General features: G+C 46.8%; 1 protein-coding gene across 3 annotated transcripts in view; it reads left to right on the forward strand.

Moving 5' to 3' along the window:
- Positions 1-19,860, forward strand: part of LOC141116833 (nucleoside diphosphate-linked moiety X motif 17-like) — a 46,241-nt gene that overhangs the window by 5,845 nt on the left and 20,536 nt on the right. Inside the window, exon 5 of one of the 3 annotated variants that reach the window (XM_073609289.1) lies at positions 11,787-11,812. The exons of the other annotated variants lie outside the window; for them this stretch is intronic. Coding sequence (XP_073465390.1) covers positions 11,787-11,812 — 26 coding nt within the window. The remainder of the gene's footprint in view (positions 1-11,786; positions 11,813-19,860) is intronic. 3 annotated transcript variants of the gene reach the window in all.

Consider the following 19,860-nt stretch of genomic DNA (forward strand, 5'->3'; position numbering starts at 1 on the left):
TAAAATGGCAGGGCAGTACAAAACCCCCACAAATGACCCCATTTTGAAAAGTAGACACCCCAAGGAAATTGCTGAGAGGCATGTTGAACCCATTGAATATTTATTTTTTTTGTCCCAAGTGATTGAATAATGACAAAAAAAAAAAAATATATATATTTACAAAAAGTTGTCACTAAATGATATATTGCTCACACAGGCCATGGGCCTATGTGGAATTGCACCCCAAAATACATTCAGCTGCTTATCCTGAGTATGGGGATACCACATGTGTGGGACTTTTTGGGAGCCTAGCCGCGTACGGGGCCCCGAAAACCAAGCACCGCCTTCAGGATTTCTAAGGGTGTAAATTTTTGATTTCACTCTTCACTGCCTATCACAGTTTCAGAGGCCATGGAATGCCCAGGTGGCACAAAACCCCCCCAAATGACCCCATTTTGGAAAGTAGACACCCCAAGCTATTTGCTGAGAGGCATATTGAGTCCATGGAATATTTTATATTTTGACACAAGTTGCGGGAAAGTGACACTTTTTTTTTTTTTTGCACAAAGTTGTCACTAAATGATGTATTGCTCACACAGGCCATGGGCATATGTGGAATTCCACCCCAAAATACATTCAGCTGCTTCTCCTGAGTACGGGGATACCACATGTGTGGGACTTTTTGGGAGCCTAGCCGCGTACGGGGCCCCGAAAACCAATCACTGCCTTCAGGATTTCTAAGGGCGTACATTTTTGATTTTACTCCTCACTACCTATCACAGTTTTGAAGGCCATGGAATGCCCAGGTGGCACAAAACCCCCCCAAATGACCCCATTTTGGAAAGTAGACACCCCAAGCTATTTGCTGAGAGGCATGGTGAGTATTTTGCAGCTCTCATTTGTTTTTGAAAATGAAGAAAGACAAGAAAAAACTTTTTTTTTTTTCTTTTTTCAATTTTCAAAACTTTGTGACAAAAAGTGAGGTCTGCAAAATACTCACTATACCTCTCAGCAAATAGCTTGGGGTGTCTACTTTCCAAAATTCGGTCATTTGGGGGGGTTTTGTGCCACCTGGGCATTCCATGGCCTCCGAAACTGTGATAGGCAGTGAAGAGTGAAATCAAAAATTCACGCCCTTAGAAAGCCTGAAGGCGGTGCTTGGTTTTAGGGGTCCCATACGCGGCTAGGCTCCCAAAAAGTCTCACACATGTGTTATCCCCGTACTCAGGAGAAGCAACAGAATGTATTTTGGGGTGTAATTTCACATATTCCCATGGCATGTTTGAGCAATATATCATTTAGTGACAACTTTGTGCAAAAAAAAAAAAAAAATTTGTCTCTTTCCCGCAACTTGTGTCACAATATAAAATATTCCATGGACTCGACATGCCTCTCAGCAAATAGCTTGGGGTGTCTACTTTCCAAAATGGGGTCATTTGGGGGGGTTTTGAACTGTCCTGGCATTTTATGCACAACATTTAGAAGCTTATGTCACACATCACCCACTCTTCTAACCACTTGAAGACAAAGCCCTTTCTGACACTCATTGTTTACATGAAAAAGTTATTTTTTTTTTGCAAAAAAATTACTTTGAACCCCCAAACATTATATATTTTTTTAAAGCAAATGCCCTACAGATTAAAATGGTGGGTGTTTCATTTTTTTTTTTCACACAGTATTTGCGCAGCGATTTTTCAAACGCATTTTTTGGGGAAAAAACACACTTTTTTAAATTTTAATGCACTAAAACACACTATATTGCCCAAATGTTTGATGAAATAAAAAAGATGATCTTAGGCCGAGTACATGGATACCAAACATGACATGCTTTAAAATTGCGCACAAACGTGCAGTGGCAACAAAATAAATGCATTTTTAAAAGCCTTTAAAAGCCTTTACAGGTTACCACTTTAGATTTACAGAGGAGGTCTACTGCAAAAATTACTGCCCTCGATCTGACCTTCGCGGCGATACCTCACATGCATGGTGCAATTGCTGTTTACGTTTGACGACAGACCGCCGTTTGCGTTCGCCTTAGCGCGAGAGCAGGGGCCGACAGGGGTGTTTTTTTTTTTTTTTCTTTATTATTTTTTTGCCTTTTTATCTTATTTTTAAACTGTTCCTTTCATTTTTTTTTTTTTTAATCATTTTTATTGTTATCTCGGGGAATGCAAATATCCCCTATGATAGCAATAGGTAGTGACAGGTACTCTTTTTTGAAAAAATTGGGGTCTATTAGACCCTAGATTTCTCCTCTGCCCTCAAAGCATCTGATGACACCAAGATCGGTGTGATAAAATGCTTCCCCAATTTCCCAATGGCGCTATTTACATCCGGCGAAATCTAAGTCATAAAATGCTCGTAGCTTCCGGTTTCTTAGGCCATAGAGATGTTTGGAGCCACTCTGGTCTCTGATCAGCTCTATGGTCAGCTGGCTGAATCACCGGCTGCATTCTCAGGTTCCCTGTTGAGACAGGAGAGCCAGAGAAAAACACGGAAGACGGTGGGGGGGGCATTCCCTCCCACGGCTTGTAAAAGCAGTCTAGAGGCTAATTAGTCACTAGGATTGCTTTTACATGAAAGCCGACCGCTGGCTGAAAAGAATGATACCAAGATGATACCTAAACCTGCAGGCATCATTCTGGTATAACCACTCAAAGTCGTGAATGGCATACCTGAAGACAAAAAAATGGTTAACAATAAAGCACAGTAAACGGTAAAGTATAAAAAATTGCATACCTGAAAAGCAAACATGATAAAACATAATAACAATAAAACATTGCAGAATAGAATACAGTAAAAAAGAGCAGAACAAGAGAGAGAGAATAGAGAGAGAGAGAACAATAAAACAACAACTATTTTTTTTTATTTTATATATATTTTTTTTTTTTTACACTTTTTTTGTAACTGTAACTTTTATAACTGTAACCGGTTCCAGGTTCGAGTCTCTCAAAATGCGATGGCATCTTGGGAGACCCTGTGAAAGTGTGCCTAGTCTGTGCAATGCTGTACCCTACGCTAATACTCAACTAGTGTATGGTAGCGTTCAAAACATTCACCAATGCAAAGACCAGGATTGTCAGGACAGGAGGGACAATAATAGCGGGTGTCACGCCTATATCCGCGCTTGCTGCAGACACAACATCTTTTTTGGGGGGGTTCGTTGGGTAGGGGTACTCGGGAGGACATAAAGAAAATGCCTCTCATGCAGCCGACTGCATTTGGTTGGGGATGTGAATGGAGGAAGTACGGGCGCTGCAGAAGCGGTGGGTTCCCAATTAGGATTGGCGAATGCAGCAGGAAGGGCATTATGGGCACGACGGGCCTGTGTTTGTCTTCTTGGTGGCAGCGGGACACTACTTGTGCTTGCCACCTCACCAGCTTGAACTGCACTTATGGGACTCGCCACGTCACCAAGTGTTACTGCAGTGCTGGTTTGACTACGACCGGGTGTACTAGGCCGCTGATGCTTGCCAGTTCAATAAAAAGCTACCAAAAAAACTGTTAGCGATCGCAGGGATCAGGCCTGACTCTGCGAACACTGCAGTTATGCGTTAAGTGTTTTGTAAGTGACAGTGATCGATCGATACTGCACTTGGGTGGGCTGGGCCGGGCGGAGGGGCAAAATGCAGGTGCTAGCAGGTATCTGGGCTGATCCCGCTAACACTGCATTTTTGGGAACCCTAAACTGCTGGGGACGCCAGTATAGATCTGATCGGATCAGATATTGATCCGTTCAGATACTATACCACTAAGGGAGGTGTACGGTGCGTGCGTGGGTGTTAGTGGTACTGGCGCTAATCTGACGCTGCCTGGGGCTGGTGCTTGCCAGTTCACCAAAATGCTACCAAAAAAAGGGTTAGCGATCGCAGGGATCAGGCCTGACTCTGCGAACGCTGCAGTTATGCGTTTAGTGTTTTGTAAGTGTCAGTGATCGATCGATACTGCACTTGGGTGGGCTGGGCTGGGCTGGGCCGGGCGGAGGGGCAAAACGCAGGTGCTAGCAGGTATCTGGGCTGATCCCGCTAACACTGTGTTTTTGGGAACCCTAAACTGCTGGGGACGCTAGTATAGATCTGATCGGATCAGATATTGATCCGTACAGATACTATACCACTAAGGGAGGCGTATGCTGCGTGCGTGGGTGTTAGCGGTACTGGCGCTAATCTGACGCTGCCTGTGGCGACACATATCACCGCCGGGCGATCAGGGGGCTAAACCTTTATTCGGTAATAAACGGCGTGTGCCCTGACACTATAAAAAATAAACGAACTAACCAGCGTCATCCGTAACGGTTATACGGTGATCAGTGGTGAAAGGGTTAACTAGGAGGCAATCAAGGGGTTAAAACATTTATTCGGTAGTATATGGGGGTCCCTGACGCTATAAAACGCTGACGGCGAACCTAAATATTTACCTCACTAACTAGCGTCACCAGCGACACTAATACAGCGATCAGAAAAATGATCGCTTAGTGACACTGGTGACAGGGGGTGATCAAGGGGTTAAAACTTTATTAGGGGGGGTTAGGGGGGTATCCTAGACCTACAGGGGGGTAATACTAACTGTCCCAACACTGTAACTGTCACAAACTGACACCATGCAGTAATCAGAAAAAAAAAAAAAACTGCTGGTGTCAGTTTGTGACAAGGGGGGGGGGGGGGGTGATTGGGGGGGGATCGGGGGCCGATCGGGGGGGGGGGATCGGGGTGTTTTGTGTGCCTGGCATGTCCTACTGTGTGTGTGTTGTGCACTCACATACCTGTCTTCTCTCCTCGGGCCGGAACGGAAATTACCGAGCCGAGGAGAGATGACATCATTTCCTTTGCTGCTGTTTAGCATACAGCAGCAAAGGAATGTTCTCATTGGCCGGCGGCGATCGCGAGGGGGGGGGCCATGAACGGATGGCCTCCCCCTCAACTCCGATCGCCGTGGGAGAAAAGACGACCGCCTCGGGCACCGGGGGGGGGGGGGTCCGATCGGACCCCCCACCCGCGGAAGGCAAATCACGTATATGTACGTGATTTTGCCTGTCCGTGCCACCTTGCCGACGTAAATCGGCGTGAGGCGGTCGTCAAGTGGTTAAGGAAAGTTTTCCTGCACGGTATTTATGATTAAGTAATTTTTAACGATGATATTTTTAAGATACAAATTCAATCTATTATGATCACAGCCTAAAATATGAAATGTATTCACCAGACATGTAATCATACAAAATAGTTTTATATATTGGTTGACATAAACAAACGTTACATAAAATTAAAATACCGATTGCGTTACATAAAATATTGAATATCAATTGAAACACCTGCTAAATTGGAGTGTAGTACCTTTGATGTGATACAACAGTGATAAACTTCCCTGTAGAATCAATATCCTTGTAAAATGACAATTAGACAGAACGTCTATATTTCACAAATTCAACAGTTACTGTACTGCAGGTAAGTAAGTGGTTAACAGCGTGAAATAAAATTAGACGTTTGTTATGTCATAAAATGGAAACTATGCAAAATGAAAAATATATATTGAAAATTGAATCTTTAGAGAAAAATCTACAAGGCGGTTATTGATTCGGGAGAAAAATGATCAATTGTAAAATACTCAATTAATCAATATTTAAGAGAACACAAATGAATATAAGATAAAATCAACACAATATAATTACCAATTCCAAAATGGCTACTGGTCTGAATTTCTGGTTACCAGAGTTTTTAGAATGGCTGCTGTGGCTTTCAAGATGGATACTCTTAAAGAGGAATTACTTCTTGCGACCTCCAAGTTCCAAAGCATAAGGTGTTCCGGAATCTTAATTAATGTACAAGTGTGAGTAGATGAATGGTGTATGATTGATGGTAATCAGGTGTTTCTGAATGTTCTTGAGTCCCTCTCATGGTATCTCTCCTCCCTCTAAATCCCATCTCAGACAAAAAGATCATAAAAATTATAATAGGCTCAGCCCAATAGGTATGGCTTCTTTTCCATTGGTTAAAGAAATCTAATAATTTACTTCTTAGTGAGTTTCAGGTAATATCACCTTCAACCACTAGGCATGTCTGAGAGCAGAAAAATGTGTTCTGAACTATCTTTTAAATAAAATGTTCTATTTTCTTAATGTGTATTTGTTTGTATCTTGGTGAGAAGAATATATATCTTTAAGTATAACCGGTCTAATATAAAATATGCTCAGTATAATTTTGATTAATCACTATCACATAAAATGGTTCTATCTATATAAATGTATATCTTATAAAGACTGGTCTATCTAGGAAAGACACATGTTATATATATATTAATCGATATCACATAAAATGATTATCTATGTGGATAAATTTATAACTCTGGTATATCCAATGAATATTTGTTTATCTAAAGACACATGCTATGTGTACAGTTATAATCGCGATTCATATGTTTTCATAATACTGACTGCCATCTTAAACAATTCTACTTATAATTTGTCCTAAATCACAACCTTTATATTTTTCCCTTTATAACAGAATTATCATTAGGTCAGTAGATACTAAAATTTTAATGGTATCTGTGGTCTGGAATATAATATTATAATTTGAATGACTTATAACCACATGTATTTTAAACATAATACTGACTGCACCATTTGAAGTGAACTTTGGACAGACTCAATGGAGATGAATTAGCTATCTACACAGCTCCTAAAATCTAACACAATGGGTTTTGCTAGCCAAGGGTGATTTTTATGTGATAATAGTCTGTATAACCCTTTTTTTTGTGGCTGTGTTTGTCGCTTTTATTTACCCACCAAAGACAGGTAAATATCTTCTTGTTTTGTGAAACGGGACATTATTGTTAAAGCAAATTTGTTTCATAACAAAGTTTGTATAAACTAAAAATGGTTGATCCATTGAAAATTTGGAAAACATATGAATTCACAAAGACCTTTAGTCCATCTATCTTGTCTTGAGGCCTAACCGATTTTAACATCTCCATCAGAAGATTATAAAATGTATTATTTCTTAATCATAATTACAACAAAACACCCCTTGTAAAAGGTTCAAATGCAGTAGTTGTTTGAAACATTTTACCGATGCAGAATGTTGAAGAAATAAGGCTTCATTCGGACCTTGTAAGTCTAGTTGTGAAGATGGTTCCGGACTGTGTGTCTCCCAGTGACCCCGGAGCACCCTGTGTGTCTCCCAGTGACCACAGAGCATCCCTGTGTGTCTCCCAGTGACCCCAGAGCATCCCTGTGTGTCTCCCAGTGACCCCAGAGCATCCCTGTGTGTCTCCCAGTGACCCCAGAGCATCCCTGTGTGTCTCCCAGTGACCCCAGAGCATCCCTGTGTGTCTCCCAGTGACCCCAGAGCATCCCTGTGTGTCTCCCAGTGACCCCGGAGCATCCAGTGTGTCTCCCAGTGACCCCAGAGCATCCAGTGTGTCTCCCAGTGACCCCAGAGCATCCAGTGTGTCTCCCAGTGACCATGAAGCACCCTGTGTGTCTCTACCAGTGACCCCGGAGCACCCTCTGTGTCTCCCAGTGATTCCAGAGCATCCTGTGTCTCCCAGTGACCCCGTAGCATCCCTGTGTGTCTCCCAGTGACCCCGGAGGTTCCCTGTGTGTGTCCCAGTGACCCCGGGGCATCCCTGTGTGTCTCCCGTGACCCCGGAGCATAGTGTGTCTCCCAGTGACTCCGGAGCACCCTGTGTGTCTCCCAGTGACCCCGGAGCACCCTGTGTGTCTCCCAGTGACCCCGGAGCATCCCGTGTATCTTCCAGTGACCCCAAAGCACCGTGTATCTTTCAGTGACCCCGCAGCATCCCGTGTGTCTCCCAGTGACCCCGGAACATCCCATGTGTCTCCCAGTGACCTAGAAGCACCCTGTGTATCTCCCAGTGACCCCAGAGCATCCTGTGTCTCCCAGTGACCCCAGAGCATCCCGTGTGTCTCCCAGTGACCCCAGAGCATCCCGTGTGTCTCCCAGTGACCCCAGAGCATTCCGCGTGTCTCCCAGTGACCCCAGGGCATGCTGTGCCTCCCAGTGACCCCAGGGCATCCCTGTGTGTCTCCCAGTGACCCCAGGGCATCCCTGTGTGTCTCCCAGTGACCCCGGAGCATCCCTGTGTGTCTCCCGGTGACCCGGGAGCATCCTGTGTGTCTCCCAGTGACCCCCCGAAGCATCCTGTGTCTCCCAGTGACCCCGGAGCATCCCATGTGTCTCCCAGTGACCCCGGAACATGCCGTGTATCTCCCAGTGACCACAGAGCACCCTGTGTCTCCCAGTAACCCCGGAGCATCCCTGTGTGTCTCCCAGTGACCCCGGAGCATAGTGTGTCTCCCGGAGCACCCTGTGTGTCTCCCCTTGACCCCAGAGCATCCTGTGTCTCTCCCAGGGTCCCCGGAGCACCCTGTGTGTCTCCCAGTGACCCCGAGGGCACCCTGTGTGTCTCCCAGTGACCCCGCAGCATCCTGTGTGTCGCCCAGGGACCCCGCAGCATTCTGTGTGTCTCCCAGTGACCCCGCAGCATCCTGTGTGTCGCCCAGGGACCCCGCAGCATCCTGTGTGTTTCCCAGTGACCCCGCAGCATCCTGTGTGTTTCCCAGTGACCCCGCAGCATCCTTTGTCTCCCAGTGACCCCGAAGCATCCCGTGTATCTCCCAGTGACCCCAAAGCACCCCGTGTATCTCCCTGTGACCCCAGAGTATCCTGTGTCTCCCGATGACCCCAAAGCACCCCGTGTATCTCCTAGTAACACCCCAGAATATCCCGTGTGTCTACTAGTGACAACGAGGCATGCTGTAGCTCCCAGTGACTCCAGAGCACCCTGTGTATCTCCCAGTGACCACGGGGCATCCTATGTGTCTCCCAGGGACCCCGGAGCTTCCTGTGTGTCTCCAAGAGACCCTGGAACATGCCGTGTATCTCCCACTGACCCCAGAGCACCCTGTGTCTCCCAGTAACCCCGGAGCATCCCTGTGTGTCTCCCAGTGACCCCGGAGCATAGTGTGTCTCCCAGAGACCCTGGAGCACCCTGTGTGTCTCCCCTTGATCCTGGAGCATCCTGTGTCTCTCTGAGTGACCCTGGAGCACCCTGTGTGTCTCCCAGTGATCTCGGAGCATCCTGTGTGTCTCCCAGTGACCCCGCAGCATCCTGTGTGTCTCCCAGTGACCCCGCAGCATCCTGTGTGTCTCCCAGTGACCCCACAGCATCCTGTGTGTCTCCCAGTGACTCCACAGCATCCTGTGTGTCTCCCAATGACCACGGAGCATCCTGTGTCTCCCAGTGACCCCGAAGCATCCTGTGTGTCTCCCAGTGACCACGGAGCATCCTGTGTCTCCCAGTGACCCCAAAGCACCCCGTGTATCTCCCAGTGACCACAGAGCATCATGTGTGTCTCCCAGTGACCCCAAAGCACCCAGTGTATCTCCCAGTGACCCCAGAATATCTTGTGTGTCTCTCAGTGACCACGAGGCATGCTGTGGCTCCCAGTGACTCCAGAGCACCCTGTGTATCTCCCAGTGACCACGGAGCATCCTATGTGTCTCCCAGTGACCCCGGAGCATCCCGTGTGTCTCCCAGTGACCCCGGAATATGCCGTGTATCTCCCAATGACCCCGGAGCACCCTGTGTCTCCCATTAACCCCGGAGCATCAATGTGTGTCACCCAGTGACCCCAGAGCATAGTGTGTCTCCCGGAGCACCCTGTGTGTCTCCCCTTGACCCCAGAGCATCCTGTGTCTCTCCCAGTGACCCTGGAGCACCCTGTGTGTCTCTCAGTGATGCCGCAGCATCCTGTGTGTCTCCCAGTGACCCTTCAGCATCCTGTGTGTCTCCCAGTGACCCTGCAGCATCCTGTGTGTTTCCCAGTGACCCTGCAGCATCCTGTGTGTCTCCCAGTGACCCCGGAGCATCCCGTGTATCTCCCAGTGACCCCAAAGCACCCCGTGTATCTCCCAATGACCCCAGAGCATCCTGTGTGTCTCCGAGTGACCACAAAGCACCCTGTGTATCTCCCAGTGACCCCAATATATCCAGTGTGTCTCCCAGTGACCACGAGGCATGCTGTGGCTCCCAGTGACTCCAGAGCATCCTGTGTATCTCCCAGTGACCACGGAGCATCCTATGTGTCTCCCAGTGACCACGGAGCATCCCGTTTGTCTCCCAGTGACCCCAGGACATGCCGTGTATCTCCCAGTGACCCCGGAGCACCCTGTGTCTCCCAGTAACCCCGGAGCATCCCTGTGTGTCTCCCAGTGACCCCGAAGCATAGTGTGTCTCCCAGAGCCCCCGGAGCACCCTGTGTGTCTCCCCCTGACCCCAGAGCATCCTGTGTGTCTCCCAGTGACCCAGCAGCATCCTGTATGTCTCCCAGTAACCCCGCAGCATCCTGTGTGTCTCCCAGTAAACACGGAGCATCCTGTGTCTCCCAGTGACCCTGGAGCATCCCGTGTATCTCCCAGTGACCCCAAAGCACCCCGTGTATCTCCCAGTGACCCTAGAATATCTCGTGTGTCTCCCAGTGACCGCGAGGCATGCTGTGGCTCCCAGTGACTCCAGAGCACCCTGTGTATCTCCCAGTGACCACGGAGCATCCTATGTGTCTCCCAGTGATCCCGGAGCATCCTGTGTCTCCCAGTGAACCTGGAGCACCCTGTGTGACTCCCAGTGACCCCGGAGCACCCTGTGTGTCTCCCAGTGACCCCAGAGCACCCTGTGTGTCTCCCAGTGACCCCAGAGCACCCTGTGTGTCTCCCAGTGACCCAGGAGCACCCTGTGTGTCTCCCAGTGACCCAGGAGCACTCTGTGTGTCTCCCAGTGACCCCGGAGCATCCCGTGTGTCTCCCAGTGACCCGGAGCATACCGTGTGTCTCCCAGTGACCCCGGAGCATCTCTGTTTGTCTCCCATTGACCCCAGAGCATCCTGTGTCTCTCCCAGGGTCCCCGGAGCACCCTGTGTGTCTCCCAGTGACCCCGAGGGCACCCTGTGTGTCTCCCAGTGACCCCGCAGCATCCTGTGTGTCGCCCAGGGACCCCGCAGCATTCTGTGTGTCTCCCAGTGACCCTGCAGCATCCTGTGTGTCGCCCAGGGACCCCGCAGCATCCTGTGTGTTTCCCAGTGACCCTGCAGCATCCTGTGTGTTTCCCAGTGACCCCGCAGCATCCTTTGTCTCCCAGTGACCCCGAAGCATCCCATGTATCTCCCAGTGACCCCCAAAGCACCCCGTGTATCTCCCTGTGACCCCAGAGCATCCTGTGTCTCCCGGTGACCCCAAAGCACCCCGTGTATCTCCTAGTGACCCCAGAATATCCCGTGTGTCTACTAGTGACAACGAGGCATGCTGTAGCTCCCAGTGACTCCAGAGCACCCTGTGTATCTCCCAGTGACCACGGGGCATCCTATGTGTCTCCCAGGGACCCCGGAGCTTCCTGTGTGTCTCCAAGAGACCCTGGAACATGCCGTGTATCTCCCACTGACCCCAGAGCACCCTGTGTCTCCCAGTAACCCCCGGAGCATCCCTGTGTGTCTCCCAGTAACCCCGGAGCATCCCTGTGTGTCTCCCAGTGACCCCGGAGCATCCTGTGTGTCTCCCAGTGACCCTGGAGCATCCTGTGTGTCTCCCAGTGACCCCGGAGCATCCTGTGTGTCTCCCAGTGACCCCGGAGCATCCTGTGTGTCTCCCAGTGACCCCGGAGCATCCTGTGTGTCTCCCAGTGACCGTAGAACATTTTTTAAAAAATATTGTTTCCCCCCTTTATATAAGTTATTTTTTATGAACTTGCACTGTCCCTGTGTGAGAGAGTTTCAGCCGTTTTCATCTTATGTTGTACAGGTGGTCACATGGAGCCAGGAGAGCAGGTGAGTGCAAGGCGTCTCGTCAATATACCTGTTTTTTTTTTTTTTTTTTTGTATCGTATCTCGGGTAATTCTGTACACATTCACATTGGCAGCTCCTCAATGCCGGGCTGAGAGAGCTGCAGGAGGAGACTGGGCTGGACCTGAGGAACAAGACTCCGCCCTGGAGGATCCTGGGGCTTTGGGAGGTAACTTGTGCACAACCCCCATTCCACAGCAGCGTGTAGATTCTTCTTCTCAGAGTTCTCAATGCTCAGTGATTGGTAATCTACCATCTGTCTGAGAAATAACCGCGCAGGCCAGTGTACGTACACCGTCTTAGGTCGAAGACCGCACAGCCACGGGTGATACATTCACCTCCTCCCAGGATCCAGCACTGGCTCTTCTTTCTGGCACTTCCAGCTTTCACCCCGTGGGACCAGTTCAGGAGATCGCTCTTTTGATTGCTGTGGCTTTAAATTTGCAAAGCCATGCATGGCATTCAAGCAAAGTGTTGCTGCGATCCTACCTGTGGCCTTCAGTGATTTGTGTCCTCCCATTCTTTCATGCTGCCAGTGGTTAGGAGGTACCTGGCCTCCTGTGTGCTCCTGTCTCCATACCACCAGTACACCTCTGTGTAACCCAAAGGGCACCAGATCAACCTTTGAGACATAGTCATATCCAGTGACCCCGGGGCATGCTGTGCCTCCCAGTGACTCCGGGGCATCCTGTGTGTCTCCCAGTGACCCCGGAGCATGCTGTGCCTTCCAGTGACCCCAGGGCATCCTGTGTGTCTCCCAGTGACCCCGGAGCATGCTGTGCCACCCAGTGACCCCAGAGCATCCTGTGTGCCTCCCAGTGACCCCAGAGCATCCTGTGTGCCTCTCAGTGACCCCGGAGCATGCTGTGCCTCCCAGTGACCTCAGGCAACCTGTGCTTCCCAGTGACCCCGTAGCATGCTGTGCCTCCCAGTGACCCCGTAGCATGCTGTGCCTCCCAGTGACCCCGTAGCATGCTGTGCCTCCCAGTGACCCCGTAGCATGCTGTGCCTCCCAGTGACCCCCGGGACATGCTGTGCCTCCCAGCGACCCTGGGGTATCCTGTGTGCCTCCCTGTTACCCCAGAGCATGCTGTGTCTCCCAGTGACCCCGGAGCATGCTGTGCCTCCCAGTGACCTCAGGCAACCTGTGCATCCCAGTGACCCCGGGGCTTTCTGTTGTTGTGCTTATTAACCACTTGAGCCCCGGACCATTATGCTGCCTAAGGACCAGAGGTCTTTTTCCAATTTGGCACTGCGTCGCTTTAACTGCTAATTGCGCGGTCATGCAATGCTGTACCCAAACGAAATTTGCGTCCTTTTCTTCCCACAAATAGAGCTTTCTTTTGATGGTATTTGATCACCTCTGCAGTTTTTATTTTTTGCGCTATAAACGGAAAAAGACCGAAAATTTTGAAAAAAAATGATATTTTCTACTTTTTATTATAAAAAAAATCCAATAAACTAAATTTTAGTCATACATTTAGGCCAAAATGTATTCGGCCACATGTCTTTGGTAAAAAAAATGTCAATAAGCGTATATTTATTGGTTTGCGCAAAAGTTATAGCGTCTACAAACTAGGGTACATTTTCTGTAATTTACACAGCTTTTAGTTTATGACTGCCTATGTCATTTCTTGAGGTGCTAAAATGGCAGGGCAGTACAAAACCCCCACAAATGACCCCATTTTGGAAAGTAGACACCCCAAGGAAATTGCTGAGAGGCATGTTGAACCCATTGAATATTTATTTTTTTTGTCCCAAGTGATTGAATAATGACAAAAAAAAAATATATATTTACAAAAAGTTGTCACTAAATGATATATTGCTCACACAGGCCATGGGCATATGTGGAATTGCACCCCAAAATACATTCAGCTGCTTCTCCTGAGTACGGGGATACCACATGTGTGGGACTTTTTGGGAGCCTAGCCGCGTACGGGACCCCGAAAACCAATCACCGCCTTCAGGATTTCTAAGGGTGTAAATTTTTGATTTCACTCTTCACTGCCTATCACAGTTTCAGAGGCCATGGAATGCCCAGGTGGCACAAACCCCCCCAAATGACCCCATTTTGGAAAGTAGACACCCCAAGCTATTTGCTGAGAGGCATATTGAGTCCATGGAATATTTTATATTTTGACACAAGTTGCGGGAAAGTGACACTTTTTTTTTTTTGCACAAAGTTGTCACTAAATGATGTATTGCTCACACAGGCCATGGGCATATGTGGAATTGCACCCCAAAATACATTTAGCTGCTTCTCCTGAGTATGGGGATACCACATGTGTGAGACTTTTTGGGAGCCTAGCTGCGTACGGGGCCCCGAAAACCAATCACTGCCTTCAGGATTTCTAAGGGCGTACATTTTTGATTTTACTCCTCACTACCTATCACAGTTTTGAAGGCCATGGAATGCCCAGGTGGCACAAAACCCCCCCAAATGACCCCATTTTGGAAAGTAGACACCCCAAGCTATTTGCTGAGAGGCATGGTGAGTATTTTGCAGCTCTCATTTGTTTTTGAAAATGAAGAAAGACAAGAAAAAACTTTTTTTTTTTTCTTTTTTCAATTTTCAAAACTTTGTGACAATAAGTGAGGTCTGCAAAATACTCACTATATCTCTCAGCAAATAGCTTTGGGTGTCTACTTTCCAAAATGGGGTCATTTGGGGGGGGGGGTTTGTGCCACCTGGGCATTCCATGGCCTCCGAAACTGTGATAGGCAGTGAAGAGTGAAATCAAAAATTCACGCCCTTAGAAAGCCTGAAGGCGGTGCTTGGTTTTCGGGGTCCCGTACGCGGCTAGGCTCCCAAAAAGTCTCACACATGTGGTATCCCCGTACTCAGGAGAAGCAACAGAATGTATTTTGGGGTGTAATTTCACATATTCCCATGGCATGTTTGAGCAATATATCATTTAGTGACAACTTTGTGCAAAAAAAAAAAAAAAAAATTTGTCTCTTTCCCGCAACTTGTGTCACAATATAAAATATTCCATGGACTCGACATGCCTCTCAGCAAATAGCTTGGGGTGTCTACTTTCCAAAATGGGGTCATTTGGGGGGGTTTTGAACTGTCCTGGCATTTTATGCACAACATTTAGAAGCTTATGTCACACATCACCCACTCTTCTAACCACTTGAAGACAAAGCCCTTTCTGACACTCATTGTTTACATGAAAAAGTTATTTTTTTTTTGCAAAAAAATTACTTTGAACCCCCAAACATTATATATTTTTTTAAAGCAAATGCCCTACAGATTAAAATGGTGGGTGTTTCATTTTTTTTTTTCACACAGTATTTGCGCAGCGATTTTTCAAACGCATTTTTTGGGGAAAAAACACACTTTTTTAAATTTTAATGCACTAAAACACACTATATTGCCCAAATGTTTGATGAAATAAAAAAGATGATCTTAGGCCGAGTACATGGATACCAAACATGACATGCTTTAAAATTGCGCACAAACGTGCAGTGGCAACAAAATAAATGCATTTTTAAAAGCCTTTAAAAGCCTTTACAGGTTACCACTTTAGATTTACAGAGGAGGTCTACTGCAAAAATTACTGCCCTCGATCTGACCTTCGCGGCGATACCTCACATGCATGGTGCAATTGCTGTTTACGTTTGACGACAGACCGCCGTTTGCGTTCGCCTTAGCGCGAGAGCAGGGGGCGACAGGGGTGCTTTTTTTTTTTTTTTCTTTATTATTTTTTTGCTTTTTTATCTTATTTTTAAACTGTTCCTTTCATTTTTTTTTTTTTTAATCATTTTTATTGTTATCTCGGGGAATGCAAATATCCCCTATGATAGCAATAGGTAGTGACAGGTACTCTTTTTTGAAAAAATTGGGGTCTATTAGACCCTAGATTTCTCCTCTGCCCTCAAAGCATCTGATGACACCAAGATCGGTGTGATAAAATGCTTTCCCAATTTCCCAATGGCGCTATTTACATCCGGCGAAATCTAAGTCATAAAATGCTCGTAGCTTCCGGTTTCTTAGGCCATAGAGATGTTTGGAGCCACTCTGGTCTCTGATCAGCTCTATGGTCAGCTGGCTGAATCACCGGCTGCATTCTCAGGTTCCCTGTTGAGACAGGAGAGCCAGAGAAAAACACGGAAGACGGTGGGGGGGGGCATTCCCTCCCACGGCTTGTAAAAGCAGTCTAGAGGCTAATTAGTCACTAGGATTGCTTTTACATGAAAGCCGACCGCTGGCTGAAAAGAATGATACCAAGATGATACCTAAACCTGCAGGCATCATTCTGGTATAACCACTCAAAGTCGTGAATGGCATACCTGAAGACAAAAAAATGGTTAACAATAAAGCACAGTAAACGGTAAAGTATAAAAAATTGCATACCTGAAAAGCAAACATGATAAAACATAATAACAATAAAACATTGCAGAATAGAATACAGTAAAAAAGAGCAGAACAATAGAGAGAATAGAGAGAGAGAGAACAATAAAACAACAACTATTTTTTTTTATTTGATATATATTTTTTTTTTTTTACACTTTTTTTGTAACTGTAACTTTTATAACTGTAACCGGTTCCAGGTTCGGGTCTCTCAAAATGCGATGGCATCTTGGGAGACCCTGTGAAAGTGTGCCTAGTCTGTGCAATGCTGTACCCTACGCTAATACTTAACTAGTGAATGGTAGCGTTCAAAACATTCACCAATGCAAAGACCAGGATTGTCAGGACAGGAGGGACAATAATAGCGGGTGTCACGCCTATATTCGCGCTTGCTGCAGACACAACATCTTTTTTGGGGGGGGTTCGTTGGGTAGGGGTACTCGGGAGGACATAAAGAAAATGCCTCTCATGCAGCCGACTGCATTTGGTTGGGGATGTGAATGGGGGAAGTACGGGCGCTGCAGAAGCGGTGGGTTCCCAATTAGGATTGGCGAATGCAGCAGGAAGGGCATTATGGGCACAACGGGCCTGTGTTTGTCTTCTTGGTGGCAGCGGGACACTGCTTGTGCTTGCCACCTCACCAGCTTGAACTGCACTTATGGAACTCGCCACGTCACCAAGTGTTACTGCAGTGCTGGTTTGACTACGACCGGGGTGTACTAGGCCGCTGATGCTTGCCAGTTCACCAAAACGCTACCAAAAAAACTGTTAGCGATCGCAGGGATCAGGCCTGACTCTGCGAACACTGCAGTTATGCGTTAAGTGTTTTGTAAGTGACAGTGATCGATCGATACTGCACTTGGGTGGGCTGGGCCGGGCGGAGGGGCAAAATGCAGGTGCTAGCAGGTATCTGGGCTGATCCCGCTAACACTGCATTTTTGGGAACCCTAAACTGCTGGGGACGCCAGTATAGATCTGATCGGATCAGATATTGATCCGTTCAGATACTATACCACTAAGGGAGGTGTACGGTGCGTGCGTGGGTGTTAGCGGTACTGGCGCTAATCTGACGCTGCCTGGGGCTGGTGCTTGCCAGTTCACCAAAATGCTACCAAAAAAACTGTTAGCGATCGCAGGGATCAGGCCTGACTCTGCGAATGCTGCAGTTATGCGTTTAGTGTTTTGTAAGTGTCAGTGATCGATCAATACTGCACTTGGGTGGGCTGGGCTGGGCCGGGCGGAGGGGCAAAACGCAGGTGCTAGCAGGTATCTGGGCTGATCCCGCTAACACTGTGTTTTTGGGAACCCTAAACTGCTGGGGACGCTAGTATAGATCTGATCGGATCAGATATTGATCCGATCAGATACTATACCACTAAGGGAGGCGTATGCTGCGTGCGTGGGTGTTAGCGGTACTGGCGCTAATCTGACGCTGCCTGTGGCGACACATATCACCGCCGGGCGATCAGGGGGCTAAACCTTTATTCGGTAATAAACGGCGGGTGCCCTGACACTATAAAAAATAAACAAACTAACCAGCGTCATCCGTAACGGTTATACGGTGATCAGTGGTGAAAGGGTTAACTAGGAGGCAATCAAGGGGTTAAAACATTTATTAGGTAGTATATGGGGGTCCCTGACGCTATAAAACGCTGACGGCGAACCTAAGTATTTACCTCACTAACTAGCGTCACCAGCGACACTAATACAGCGATCAGAAAAATGATCGCTTAGTGACACTGGTGACAGGGGGTGATCAAGGGGTTAAAACTTTATTAGGGGGGGTTAGGGGGGTATCCTAGACCTACAGGGGGGTAATACTAACTGTCCCAACACTGTAACTGTCACAAACTGACACCAATGCAGTAATCAGAAAAAAAAAAAAAACTGCTGGTGTCAGTTTGTGACAAGGGGGGGGGGGGTGATTGGGGGGGGATCGGGGGCCGATCGGGGGGGGGATCGGGGTGTTTTGTGTGCCTGGCATGTTCTACTGTGTGTGTGTTGTGCACTCACATACCTGTCTTCTCTCCTCGGGCCGGAACGGAAATTACCGAGCCGAGGAGAGATGACATCATTTCCTTTGCTGCTGTTTAGCATACAGCAGCAAAGGAATGTTCTCATTGGCCGGCGGCGATCGCGAGGGGGGGGGGCATGAACGGATGGCCTCCCCCTCAACTCCGATCGCCGTGGGAGAAAAGACGACCGCCTCGGGCACCGGGGGGGGGGTCCGATCGGACCCCCCACCCGCGGAAGGCAAATCACGTATATGTACGTGATTTTGCCTGTCCGTGCCACCGTGCCGACGTAAATCGGCGTGAGGCGGTCGTCAAGTGGTTAAGGAAAGTTTTCCTGCACGGTATTTATGATTAAGTAATTTTTAACGATGATATTTTTAAGATACAAATTCAATCTATTATGATCACAGCCTAAAATATGAAATGTATTCACCAGACATGTAATCATACAAAATAGTTTTATATATTGGTTGACATAAACAAACGTTACATAAAATTAAAATACCGATTGCGTTACATAAAATATTGAATATCAATTGAAACACCTGCTAAATTGGAGTGTAGTACCTTTGATGTGATACAACAGTGATAAACTTCCCTGTAGAATCAATATCCTTGTAAAATGACAATTAGACAGAACATCTATATTTCACAAATTCAACAGTTACTGTACTACAGGTAAGTAAGTGGTTAACAGCGTGAAATAAAATTAGACGTTTGTTATGTCATAAAATGGAAACTATGCAAAATGAAAAATATATATTGAAAATTGAATCTTTAGAGAAAAATCTACAAGGCGGTTATTGATTCGGGAGAAAAATGATCAATTGTAAAATACTCAATTAATCAATATTTAAGAGAACACAAATGAATATAAGATAAAATCAACACAATATAATTACCAATTCCAAAATGGCTACTGGTCTGAATTTCTGGTTACCAGAGTTTTTAGAATGGCTGCTGTGGCTTTCAAGATGGATACTCTTAAAGAGGGATTACTTCTTGCGACCTCCAAGTTCCAAAGCATAAGGTGTTCCGGAATCTTAATTAATGTACAAGTGTGAGTAGATGAATGGTGTATGATTGATGGTAATCAGGTGTTTCTGAATGTTCTTGAGTCCCTCTCATGGCATCTCTCCTCCCTCTAAATCCCATCTCAGACAAAAAGATCATAAAAATTATAATAGGCTCAGCCCAATAGGTATGGCTTCTTTTCCATTGGTTAAAGAAATCTAATAATTTACTTTTTAGTGAGTTTCAGGTAATATCACCTTCAACCACTAGGCATGTCTGAGAGCAGAAAAATGTGTTCTGAACTATCTTTTAAATAAAATGTTCTATTTTCTTAACCACTTGAGCCCCGGACCATTATGCTGCCTAAGGACCAGAGGTCTTTTTCCAATTTGGCACTGCATCACTTTAACTTTTAATTGCGCGGTCATGCAATGCTGTACCCAAACGAAATTTGCGTCCTTTTCTTCCCACAAATAGAGCTTTCTTTTGATGGCATTTGATCACCTCTGCCGTTTTTATTTTTTGCGCTATAAACGGAAAAAGACCGAAAATTTTGAAAAAAAATGATATTTTCTACTTTTTGTTATAAAAAAAATCCAATAAACTCAATTTTAGTCATACATTTAGGCCAAAATTTATTCGGCCA

The sequence above is a fragment of the Aquarana catesbeiana genome, linkage group LG13 (assembly GCF_042186555.1).
Source record: "Aquarana catesbeiana isolate 2022-GZ linkage group LG13, ASM4218655v1, whole genome shotgun sequence".
NCBI classification, from domain to species: Eukaryota; Metazoa; Chordata; class Amphibia; order Anura; family Ranidae; genus Aquarana; species Aquarana catesbeiana.